The sequence below is a fragment of the Mobula birostris genome, chromosome 8, assembly GCF_030028105.1.
Source record: "Mobula birostris isolate sMobBir1 chromosome 8, sMobBir1.hap1, whole genome shotgun sequence".
Taxonomy (NCBI): Eukaryota; Metazoa; Chordata; class Chondrichthyes; order Myliobatiformes; family Myliobatidae; genus Mobula; species Mobula birostris.
In genome coordinates this window covers 148781981-148795021 of record NC_092377.1, presented here as the reverse complement: position 1 = coordinate 148795021, position 13041 = coordinate 148781981, and the positions used below count along the sequence as shown (strand labels likewise).

The window sequence follows — 13041 nt, the reverse complement described above, 5'->3', positions numbered from 1 at the left end:
TTGCTGCCAGCAGCCTTGAACTCAGTCGCACCTAAATAACTGAGCGAAGACTACCGTGGCTTTCCGCTTTTTTTCCTCCTGATTTATTTTCCCATTTCTTTTAGGACGGTGGAATGGTGCACCAAAGCCAAGGCTGGACTGGGATATTGTTAGGTCAAAATATTGATTGAGCGTTTGGGTTTTTGTAAACATTGTTGCTCCTGGCAGCAGCTCATTATTTGGATCTTTGCATTATAATCGTCGCACTGGCGTAAGAAAACTGAGCAAAACGTTTTACAGAGTCTCAATATCCCAATCATTGAGATACAGCGACAGTGCAGACATCTATTTGTACAATGAACAGGTCCTCCACATCACGATGGGAGGTATACTGGATATCCTACTGAACAAATCATCTGGCAAGCCTGCAGGTTCAGATAACACCCTGGTAGTTTGGGAATGTGACCTCTACCTTTTCTCTCCATGTAATTGACTTGGCTTTCTTTTTATATAAAAAAAAAAAGCCCTTCATAAATGTCTTTAAGGGTAAGAGACCTGCCTTTGTGTGCTCTCTGTAGACTAAATGTGATTTTATTCTCAACCACTGTAAATCCAAATTTCACTCGTGGCCTAAAGAGTCAAACAAGGTTAGTGTGAAAGACCATTCAGTACACAAGATCATGGTGGCATTCAAGAGCAGCCTTGCTTAACCCACTGTTCACAGTCCTGAATTGTACTTCCTTTCAAATTCTCACCCAGCTCAATTTTACACATTGCATTTTAATCAGCTTAATTTATTACCCTGGGTGCGGGTTCCAGACCTTAATGACTTGCTTGTTAAATAAACTTTGATATTTCTGAATACGTATTTTAATAACTTATGCTACACTTTGAAATTGAGGTAACATGCTGTTTGTCCTCAGAGCAGATGAAGTCTTGGTTTAACATGTTAACCAAACTGTGGCATCCCCAACAATTGTGTGATCATTCAAGAGTCCTGAGAATAAGTTTTGAAGCTGTGACCTTGTTTGTGTAAATAGAAAATTCCAGCTCTGAGCTTGGCTGCGTGGCAGCTGAGGACTACGAAGCTCTGTCATTGTTCAGTCTTTCAGTCATATCGGTGAACGTTTTGACTTGTGGTGGACAAGACACAAAATGCTGGAGGAAGTCAGCAGATCAGGCAGCTTTTATGGAGGGAAATGAAAAGTTGACATTTCAGGCTGAGACCCTTCATCAGGACTGGGAAAAGAGGGCAAAAAACAGAATAATGAGGTAGGATGGGAAGAGTTGCAGGGTAATGGGCGAGTTCAGGAGAGGGGGACAAGGTAGGTAGGTGAAGGGGATGAAAGAGAATAATGTGAGAAACTGGGAGTTAATAGTTGGAGAATGTACAATATTGAAGGATAAGGAATAAGGATAGGAGAGAATGGTGGACCATGGAATGAGGACAGGGGAGGACGGTGGGCCATGGAATGAGGACAGGGGAGGACGGTGGGCCATGGAATGAGGACAGGGGAGGACGGTGGGCCATGGAATGAGGACAGGGGAGGACGGTGGGCCATGGAATGAGGACAGGGGAGGACGGTGGGCCATGGAATGAGGACAGGGGAGGATGGTGGGCCATGGAATAAAAGGAAGAGGTTGAGAAACCAGAGGGAGGTGATGGAAAGATAGTGAGAGGGGAAGAGAATGGGTGAGGGGGCCATGGGAATGAGGGAAAACAAAGGGGGGAAGGAAGAAAAACGAGAGGTTATGCTGAAGAGGGGATGAAGAAGCTGGGAGGGGATAGGTAGTGAGGTAAAGGACTGAAGGGAGGAGTCTAATAGAAGAGGACAGTGGACCATAGAAGAAAGGGAAGTCGGAGGGGAACCAGAGTGTGGTGAGGAGAAGGGAATGGGGTAAGAGAGTAACCAGAATGGAAAATGGAATGGGTGGCCACCAGATATCCTTCCTTTTGGAGGACAGAGTGAAAGTGCTTGACAAGGCAGCTCTCTCACCGATGTAGACCGGTAGGTGAAATGTCACCTCCCCTGGAAGAGATGTTGGAGGCCCTGAATGGTGGTGGTGGGGGGGTGGGTGTCCAGTGGCATGTGCAGCTCTTGTCCCAATTGCTAGGGAGGTGTCGGGAAAGAGTTCAATAAGTAGGGACAAGTGAACAAGGGAGTCACAGTCTTTCCGACTGAAACCCTGGGGACGGGGGCAGGGAAAGATCGCAGTGGTAGATGGTGGAGGCTACAGAGAATCATATGTTGAATATGGTGACTCTTGGTGTGTTGTGCAGAAGAATAGGTGAGGATAGACAGGGAGGAGGTGTGGATGAGGACAGCATTGATGGCGGTGGAAAGAAAACTGCGTTCTTTGGGGGTGGAGGGAGGAGGACATCTCACTCAGATGTTCCAGAAGGGAAAGTCTCATCCTGGGAATAGATGTGGCAGTCAGAGGAACTCGGAAGGAAATAGCATTTTTTACAACTGACATGGTGGGAAGAGGAAGAGGTGCAGTCAAGAAAACTGAGATTCGGTAGGCTTGTGAAAGACGTCAGTGGATAGTCTGTCTCCTGATATTAAGAAAGGGGAGAGTTGTCAGAGATGGAACAAGTAAATTTGAATAAGCTTGATGAAATTGAGTTCTGCGTGGGTGCAGAAAGCAGCACCAGTGTAGTGGAGGAAAAGTTGGAGAGCATTACCAGTGTAGTCTTGGAACTGCTCCACATAGCCGTCAAAAAGTCAGGCGTAGCTGAAGCCGTGAGTGCCCGTCACTACACCATTTTTTTGAGAAAGAGGGAGGAGCCAAAAGAAAAATTGAGGACCAGTTCTGCCAGGCAGGATGGTGGTAGTGGAGGGGAACTGGTTGGGTCTGTTGTCAAAAGCAGAGGGCTTCAAGGCCTCGATGGGGGTGGAAGTGTATAGGACTGGTTTATCCTGACTGCCTCATTTTCATGAAGGGCCAGGGAGCTGAAAAGTTATGAAAGTATTGGAGAGCATGTGAAGTCATGAATATAGGTAGGAAGTGACTGAACCAAGGGGGTCAAAATGGAGTCAGGGATATCGGTAGGAAGGGAATAAACCTGAAATTAAAACATTGCATTTTAATGCAGGAAATGCCACAAGCAGTTTGGATAGAAAAATCTTTAAAAATGGGCAAAACATTATGACTGGATAATATCTAGAGCAAAAGTACATATGAAACCAGGTATAAACATCTTAACCCAGTTGTCTGTTCTATTATTCATTAAGTATAGGTGGATTGTTAACTTTGCATTAATCATTGTTTACAAGAGCAGGCATGAGAGTCCAATTAGCCTGTACCTGTTACTGTTCAGTTTGTTCGTTATAATAGGTATTATTCAGCCAATATTACATTTATGTCCCTAACTGCTTGTCCTAAATCCCTTGATTCCTTAAGTCCAAGCATATATCAGTATTGAACATAGCAGCTAAGCCAGCATAGCCTCTGACTGATGTAATTTTCACTTGGCTCAGACCTGAATGGCTGCTTCATTATTTTGGGATTATTAACCCCTGATCCTAGTTACTCCAGTATCATCCCTACATCTTGCCTATCAACTCCTGCAAAAGAAATGCTTGGATGTTTCAATGAGATTGTTTCATTTTTCTAAACTTCAAATATAGGCTTCATCTGCTTCAGCTATTCTCACTGGATAGTCTCTTATCCTTGGAATCAACTTGGTTAATCTTTGCATTCTCATCATCTCACATCCAGCTATAACGTGGGAGCCTTACTTAGGTCCACATTTGAAGCTGGGTTTCTGAGGAATTCTTTAAACAAAGTTCAAAGTGAATTTATTAAAGTACTCATGTTACTATATATAACCCTGAGATTCATTTTAAGCACCCAGCCTTTGGTGTTAAATGTAATGACTTTAATTGGTGAAGTTTTATTGAGAGCTGAGATGTATCTGATCATTTGCACATGGGTAAAGTTTGGTTTCTGCAATGGCCTCTGTGTCCACAATTTCTATGTTGGGCAGGGATTTACTGCTTAGGTTAAATGTCCTGTGCAGTGAACTCTACTCACCCATTGTGCATAATCTAGCTAGTATTACTAGAGTGTGTGTTGTATTGCAGTCAAGGAAATCCAGTATACACTGAGAACACTTCTGCAGGAGAACTGATGCTAAGAGATAAATCTGCATTGTGACACAGCCCAACCGACCTTTTCACTGGTTTCCCAGACTCGCCTCAGTCCAATCAGTTCCTTCTCCAGCATCGATTGATTGTACCTCAAAGCACATCATTAGATGTGAATTGCATGCAACATCCCGTGATCATGAAATGCCTTGCGTCCCCATTGATTGTTTGTGTTGCTGTCTCTTCATTGATCCTGTCTCTAGCCCTCACCTTCATTGCATGCCTCCTCTCTCGTGAAACATCAAGTTGATAGCTAGTGAAGTCCCAGCTTAAGACTTCTGCTCTGTTATGTATTATTTCAAGGATCTATCTTCTTCCTGCTTCTCATGTCCCTCCTAGACGCCAGGGCTGGTGGCTGCTTAAGCTCTAAAACCTTGCCATGTGGCGTCATGCCATGCCTGTAGACGTGCTGTCCAGAGTCTCCTGGTGCCCAGACATTGCCTGTTTTCTGGTCGATGGGGGTGAGGTGTTTGATCTTTAGTTGCAGTGTTACTTGTTGAAGGTGCTGACTGAGTTGGGCCGTGTTGAAATCCCAAGGGTCTTTGGCATTGCCAAGAGCCAGCCTGCTGATGTCTCCCTTTCCTTCTGCAGGTATTGCCGGAGGCACAGCAACACTGCTGCATGACGCTGTAATGACGCCAGCTGAAGGTAAAAGCTCCTGCGAGAAGCTGCGGGTTGGGGTCGTTTCACGTTCTGCTTCCCAGTGTGTTCCATCAACACCCGAGGCTCTGTCATCTATAAATGAATGTGTTCAGTGTGAGCGTAGTATCCTGTCTCCTACACCCAACCCACAAGTTGCCTGGTCCACTTGCCACCCTTTAGTTAAAATTGCTACTGTGCTTCCCAGAAGCTTTGCTGTCTGGGTTCTGCAAGTTAACCTTAGCCCAGGAGCTCTTGCTGACAAGTAATTGAGATTTTGCAAGGCCCCCTAATTGGTAGCATCCCTCTCCTGCAATATTACTGCTCCTGAAGTGATTTATGTAAAGATACAGCTAATAGGTCCAACGAGCCTAATTACACCCTTACTTGTATGTCCTCCCCATTGGCAGGGGTTTCCTCTGGTGCTCCAGCTTCCCCCCTCAATCTAAAGAAATGCAGTTAGGTTAATTGTTGAAGTGTACAACCACTGACCAGGTCCATCTGTGCAGTGCCGGAGTTAGTGTAGCAAGGTGTTTTGTGGAAAGCTACCCTTTGGCAGGTCTCAGAACCTCGTCGGTCATATCAAAGACAATGGAGGATACTGCAACTCCACTCTGAGCACCACCAAGGTGGGAGGAGGCAGCCTGCACTTGGTTGGGCAAAGGTAGGAATTAGGGAAAGCAAAATTGCAGATGCTGGAATCTGTAAGAAAAGCAGCAAATGCCGGTAGATCTCAGCTAATTGTGCAGCATCTGTTGGGGGGTAGGGGGGGGAGACAAGACAGTTAAAAGTTTTGGATCTGAGCTCAGAAGAGTAGAGGGGTTGCAGTTTTCAAAGCAGCTGTGAGGGAGAACAAGATCTGACAGAATCCTCTCAGGGATGAGGAGGACCCCCCCCCCCCCCCCCCCCCAAGCTAAGTATAACCAGCAGTCTGCTGGAGGAACTCAGCAGGATGGGCAGCATTTTTTGTGGTGGGGGGGGAGAGGAATTCTTTGAAGTTGTGGGTTGAAACCCTGCATCAGGATTCTGAAACTTCAACTACACAGCCACGGGGACCCTGCTTAACCCAATAAGTTCCTCCAGCAGATTCTTTGCTGCTCCAAATTCTCGAATCTGCAGATTTTTCAAGGAAGATTGATAGGAAATACCTGGAAGAGAAGTAGTAGAAAGCAGATAAAACTGCAGGTAGTGGAATCTGAAACAAAGTCCTCTCTCCTTCTCCCCCCCCCCGCATCCCACACAGGCTTCTGAAGAAGTGTCACTGACCTTAAGCTTCATCTGGTTTTTCTTTCCGTAGATGCTGCCTGACTGGCCGAGTGTTTGTTCCTTTTTGGCTTTTGAATGGTCACTGCTAACCCTTTGTTCTCCCACTTTCCCGCTCCCACAGCCATCAAGCAACGGATGCAGATGTTCCAGTCTCCGTACAAAGGCGTTTGGGATTGCATACGGATCGTCCGGCAAGTGGAAGGGAACCGTGCCTTTTACCGGAGCTACACCACACAGCTGACTATGAACGTGCCCTTCCAGGCCATCCACTTCATAACCTACGAGATCATGCAGGAGTGGCTGAACCCCATGAGGCAGTACAGCCCCTTGACGCATGTGGTGTCCGGGGCCATGGCGGGGGCAGTGGCTGCGGCTGCCACCACGCCCCTAGACGTGTGCAAGACACTGCTGAACACGCAGGAGAACCTGGCGGTGCGAACACTGAAACCCAGCAGCGGGCACCTCTCGGGCATGGCCAACGCCTTCCGGACTGTCTACCAGATTGGTGGCCTCACTGCCTACTTCAAGGGTGTGCATGCCCGTGTCATTTACCAGATGCCCTCCACTGCCATTTCGTGGTCAGTCTACGAGTTCTTCAAGAGCGTCATTTTGGAGAAGCAGCAACAGAGCTTGTCATCCTCTTTGTGAGGGCGCTCTTTCTAGCAGAAATGTGGTACAGCTTTGAATGAGTGGCTCCCACGGAACTGAAGGTTGAACGAGGATGCCGAAACACTGTGTGTTAGCCCACCAACATTTTGGGTATCACACATTGACCTTTCCCCAACCGTCCTCAAAAAAAGAAAAAAAAAGAAAAAAAAAAATTTGAGGGGGCAATTTTAAAATGCAAGCCAAGGTATGAATGAAACAGAGGCATGAAAGAGCTGATTTCATATCCCAACAGAGCTTTGAATCCAGCCAGTGATTGAATTCTGAAACGCTGCAAACTGTCCAGCACCTTGGCTAAGTGTTGCAGGACTCAATGGATCAGGATATCACATTTAATAAAACCTGCCTCCAACCAGGGAAATTAGCATGGGGCTTCATTTGTAGCAGCCAAGGTGGTTAATTTTGATAGAAGGGTAGTTGCATGAGGAGAGGCATGGGAGGGGGTTTATATGCAGTGAGATTGGTGGACTGTTTTGTGTTTGACCTGGTACGCGCACACGGCGGTTGGCAGTGTACTCTTGCACGGGGATTTTAAGACCCTTAAATCTATGGTGACATTCATTTAACACTTGATCTCTGATCCTTGTGGGTTTGGTTAGGAGAACTTGACTCAGCTTGGAAGGAAGAGATTGAGGTTTAAGGACAAAATCGTGGAATTAATGGAAGAGGAAGATGAAAGGTGAGAGAGTGACGGGAGAAGCTGTTGGAAGCATGAAGGGGGATGGATGAAGGAATGGGATTGAGGTTGGTGAAGGAGAGGAGTTGTATGGAAGTGCTGGATGGGTACTGGAGTGAGAAAAAGGTATTCTAGGAAGATAATGAGGGGTGGACGAGGAAATTTTGGAGCAGTGAGATAAAAGCAGAAAATTGTGTTGGAGGCAAGTGGGGAGGAGTTGGACACTGAGTAGTGGAGCAACTAGGAATTTGGTTTAGTTCACGGTGTGCATACAATTTGACCCATCTTCAATGGTGGCAAATCTGCAATGGGAGTACACTGTAGATAAAGGGGAGGGATGCTGGGTCTATCTTTCCCACACCACAGTGGCAGTGAATGGGTGACTGTATTGGTCTTGGCTGGCCCTGGGCATGGTTTGGAGAGGTTCCCCTACACTATTTGTCCAGAGGGAGTATGGTGAATATGTTAAAATTGAATGCATCACATAGGTATTTTTGTCTGTCCAGGGTGAGGCATTTTAGTAGTTCAGCTTTTTTTCTACCAATTACTGGGGGAAGGTGAGTGAATGTCTTTGCCCACTTCCCAAATTCCTGATACTGATTTTGAAGAAAGATAAGGCATAGGAGGAGGGATTGGTGGGAGCTTGAATGTTTCACAAGTTTTTATAGACTCGGAGAATGAAGATTACCAGATGGCGAAATGTGCACAATTTGAAAAGGTTTCAACCTTTTTTTGACAAGTTTGTCCCATTTGACAGACAAGGCAAGTGGAAGCTAAGGTATTCTGTATGGTGCTGAATGTCCATTGTGCCTGTGCAAGATGCTGCTCCTCACTTTCTTGTCCTCCTGTTCTCTCTTCTGCAACCCTCTCCATTTGTCTGTTCTTTGGCCACGGAGATCAAGACCCCCTCAACCCAATCTGATCATACAACAAAAGCCACTAACATGTTTTTTAAAAATTTTCAGATATAGAACAATTTTCTCTTTCCATTGAGTCTCTCAGTCACTTTTCTAAGGTTGACCAGTATTTTCTGACAGAAACCATAGTGTATTATGGTCATTATCCATTTTATCTAACCCAACCAATCCTTGGGCTGAGGAGTTGGGGCGGGTGAGAAAATGAGTTTGGAGTCTTGCTAACAGAGGTTATCTCCTAGATCATCGACCCTCTCTGATGCTGTGGTTGGTGAGGGAGCTCTTCTGGCACCATGTCCTGCAGTAGATGTTAGGGGTGGCCATGCTGGCTCCTGTTATGCCCGATACTCCTTGCAGTGCTGAGCAAATAATTCTGTACTGGGATGGTACATGTTGAACTTCGATTTTTAAAAAGAGCAAAGTTGGATCGAGGGGATAAAGACTGGATACAAAAGCATTGACTACCTCAACACTTCAAGTACTGCTGTGCTTCTCCGGGTCTATGCATTGGGTAGTCAGACTCTAACCGCTCACAGCTGCTGTCACTTTTGGTGTTTTTAAAATTGTCTCCCGGTATTTGTGAAAAGATAACTTATTGTCTCATTTTGAGAGGACTTTATGGAAGTGTGGACTAATGTTCATGTGAAATTTGCAAGATTCTTTGAAATGAATTGCCATGTATTTTTAAACTGCTAAATTAAAATATATATGTATATATAATCTGGGTGTGTTACAATATATGAGTGAAATTGACATGTAACAGAATTGACATTGAGTAGTTGGGTTTCAAATCTGTTGGGGTTGCACAAGTTGATGACATTTAATTTATATTCCGAGAGCCCCAAAATAGTTGCTGACTTTGTATCAGAGTGTGTGTCTTGATGAATGAAAACCCATTTAAAGAAAGCCCTTAACTCTGTATTTTTTTTTAAAAAAGAAAAGAACACTCACACAAAATGCTGGAGGAACTCATTCAGCCCAAGACATTGACTACACTCTTTTCCTATAGATGCCAGGTGGTTTGCTGAGTTTCTCCAGCATTTTGTGTGATGTTCAGATTTCCAGTGTCTGCAGGTTTTCTCTGTTTGTGAAAAGAACATCTCCGAGCGTTTGTTTCCAGCTAATCAGAAACTGGAGCTAGTTTATGATGGCTTGTTGCAGCATTCATCAACCGTCCTCCAGACATGAGTGGCAGTGGTGAGAAACCAGTGAACTCTACAAGGCAAACACAAGGAAATCTGCAGATGCTGGAAATTCAAGCAACACACACAAAAAATGCTGGTGAACGCAGCAGGCCAGGCAGCATCTCTAGGAAGAGGTACAGTTGACGTTTCAGGCCGAGACCTTTTGTCAGGACTAACTGAAAGAAGAGATAGAAAGAGATTTGAAAGTGGGAGGGGGAGATATGAAATGATAGGAGAAGACAGGAGGGGGAGGGCTGGAACTAAGAGCTGGAAAGTTGATTGGCAAAAGGGATACGAGACTGGAGAAGGGAGAGGATTGTGGGACGGGAAGCCTAGGGAGAAAGAAAGGGGAGGGGAGCCCAGAGGATGGGCAAGGAGTTATAGTGAGAGGGACAGAGGGAGAAAAAAGAGAGGAAAAAATAATAAATAAGGCATGGGGTACAAAGGGGAGGTGGGGCATTAATGGAAGTTAGAGACGTCAATGTTCATGCCATCAAGTTGGAGGCTACCCAGACAAAGTACAAGGTGTTATTCTTCCAACCTGAGTGTGGTTTCATATTGACAATAGAGGAGGCCATGGATAGACATATCAGAATGGAAATGGGACGTAGAATTAAAATGTGTGGCCACTGGGAGATCCTGCTTTCTCTGGCAAACAGAGCGTAGGTGTTCAGCGAAACGGTCTCCCAGCCTGCGTCGGGTCTTGCCAATATATAGAAGGCCACATCAGGAGCACCGGACGCAGTATATCACCTCAGCCAACTCGCAGGTTGCCTCACGTGGAAGGACTGTCTGGCGCCCTGAATGGTAGTGAGGGGACTGCTGCAGTTCAGTGCAGTGCCCACAAGGTGGTGCTGCAGGATTTGTGGTCAGAAGCATTTACTGCAGGGCAGTGGCAACTTTTTGATGTGGACTGGCACTTAAGTCCTAGTTAAATGCTTCATTGGCTTCATGCTTACTGAACATCTGTCAACCAAGGTTGTTGTTAAAAGACCCCATGAGAAACAGCAGATGTTGCCTTTGCCCATGCTTTTCCATACCCTCCACCAGAGCAAATTAAAATGGCTCAACCACATAAATGGTGGTGTGGGCACTGTTATAATATAGAGATATGAGTGGGATTCCTGCTCTCCACTTTGCCCACTGCAAGGCTTGGCTGATATCTTATCCAATATCAATCCCTCTGTCATATCGCTAGAGCATCATCTGGTCATTGTTGTTTTGGGGAGCCAGCTTGACCCAAGTTTCCTTTCGGCCTTGCCTCTGTTACAGCATTTTCTGTAAGCCTGACACTAAAGTACATTAAGACATCCTGCATTGGTGAAATAAAAGTTTTCTTGGGGGTGATGGGACTGAATGTATAACCTATGCCAATTCTGCTATTGCCCAGTCAGACTTTGCCACATGTCTGATTTAGATTGGTGTGTGAGATACTTGTGCAAAAGATAAAACTTGCTCACTTTGGTGGTGTAACATAGTCAAGGAGGGTACAGTTCAGTGGTCATTACTTGTCGATAAGTCTGCTCCTGGCCATACTTCAAAAACTTAGATGTGTGTCAATGCGATAAGCTGTTGTATCAATTCATGTTTTAGTACCTGCACAGAAGTTGGTGTCTCAGGTGTAGATACCATCTGCTGATAGGATCTTTCTGTTAATTATGCTGAGGGAAATGGTCAGCCTTGCCATGAGCTCTGTGTGAGGTAGTTTGACAGGAATCCCACCCACTGCCTGCAGGTTCTCCTCAGCTGGTGTATTCAGTAATCTTGTGCTGTGGCCATCATGTTTAAATACAAGGATTTGCTGTTATGCTCCATCCCATGGCTCTTTGAAGACCCTAGTGCTCTATGCTTCTGAATGAAAGGATGCTGTGAGGACCTGGTATGGTTTCTGGAGGTAGTATTCTTTGTGCATTGCAATCATGGAGATCATTATGGGCCCTAGACAGGTATTGCAGGCAGATGGTGTGCACAGAAGTGTGCCATCTCTGAACTCTAAGGAAGGTTGTTCCTGTGGGCTGAAGGGAAATTTAGATGTCACTCAACCCTCTTGGGAGTTGAATAGCCTCCATGCTCAGCAGAACTCTGCACTGGTAGCTTGAGAACCGAGTGTGATCGTGGCCCCGATCTCCTTTGCTAATACAGTCATGGCACAAGTCAGGGTCACAAATCTCAGTGAGGAAGGCTTTGTGGCCAAGTTTGCAGATGCTACAAAGATAGGTGGACGTGAAGATAGTGTTGAGGAAGCAGGGAGTCTGCAGAAGTACAAGGGGTGATTGATAGGTCCATGGCCTAAGGTAGAAGGTGTCAATTTTAGAAAACCTAGCACATTTATTTTTTAACATAGTCTCCTCCTACATGTCCACACTTAGTCCAGCGGTTGTGGAGAATACGGATCCCTTCTTTGTCGAAGTGGTCCACAGCAGGGGTGATTGATAAGTTTGTAGCCTAAGGTAGAAGGAGATGAGTTATTAACTTCAAACTTTTTGCATTATCACTCAGAGTTGAACTGCATGTGCATGTGAAAAGAGGATCTTGGACCTCCAGGTGGTCCACAGCAGGGGTGATTGAGAAGTTTGTGGCCTATGGTAGAAGGAGATGAGGTATACCACTTTTGTTACATGCACGTGCAGTTCAGCTATTTGAGTGAAAATGCAGAAAGTTTGAAGTTAATAACTCATCTTCTACTTTAGGCCACAAACTTATCAATCATCCCTGTTGTGGACCCACTTCTGGAGGTTCAAGATGCTGACTTCTACAAAAAAGGGATCTGGATGCTCCACAACTGCTGGACTGAGTGTGTAAATGTGGGAAAAATAAATGTGCTAGGTTTTCTAAAATTGACTCCTACCTTAGGCCATGAACTTATTAATCACCCCTCGTACTTAGGCAGATAGGGAGAATGAGCAAAGATGTGGCAGATGGAATATAGTGTAGAGAAGTGTATGGTGGGGACTTGTGTAGTGTCCACTACAGTTTAACTTGCAGATTGAAATCTGTGGTAAGGAAGGCAAATACTATGTTATTATCATGAGGAAGTCTGCAGGTGCTGGATATTCAAAGCAACATACACAATGCTGGAGGAACTCAGCTGGTCAAGGCAGCATCTATAGAAATTCTTTATCCAGAGGGTGGTGAATCTGGAATTCATTAACATGGAGGCCAAGTCTATATTTAAAGCAGAGTTTGATGCCCTGACTAATCAAGAATCTATCAAAGGTTATAGGGAGAAGGCACGAGAATGGGGTTGAGAGGGATAATAAGTAAGCCGCGATGCAATAGCGTAGCAGACTCAATGGGCTGAGTGGCTTAAATCTGCTCTTGTGTCCTCTGGTCTTATTCACAGCTGATGGGTCTTTCAGGGACAAACATTTGGGTGCCAACTATTCCCAATCTATACTGATTTGTCTGAGGGAAGCTGAAGGTAACATTTCCAAGAATACCAGTAATAGTTCAATGGAAATCAGAGCATTGAAGTGGGTACTAAGACTTTGTTGGTGGACAGCAGTATGGCAGGTGGGCAGTGCGGAAAGCATAGGCTCACCCATTTTGTAGTAAAACTATTTTAA

The 13041-nt window shown here is 45.3% G+C and overlaps 1 protein-coding gene across 1 annotated transcript in view; it reads left to right on the top strand.

Annotated features, from left to right (window-relative positions):
- LOC140201822 (mitoferrin-1-like) overlaps positions 1-9201 on the top strand; it is a 45578-nt gene extending 36377 nt beyond the window's left edge. The window contains exons 3-4 of the mRNA XM_072266526.1: positions 4722-4778; positions 6157-9201. Coding sequence (XP_072122627.1) covers positions 4722-4778; positions 6157-6683 — 584 coding nt within the window. The 3' untranslated portion in view covers positions 6684-9201. The remainder of the gene's footprint in view (positions 1-4721; positions 4779-6156) is intronic.
- Positions 9202-13041: the final 3840 nt, after the last annotated feature.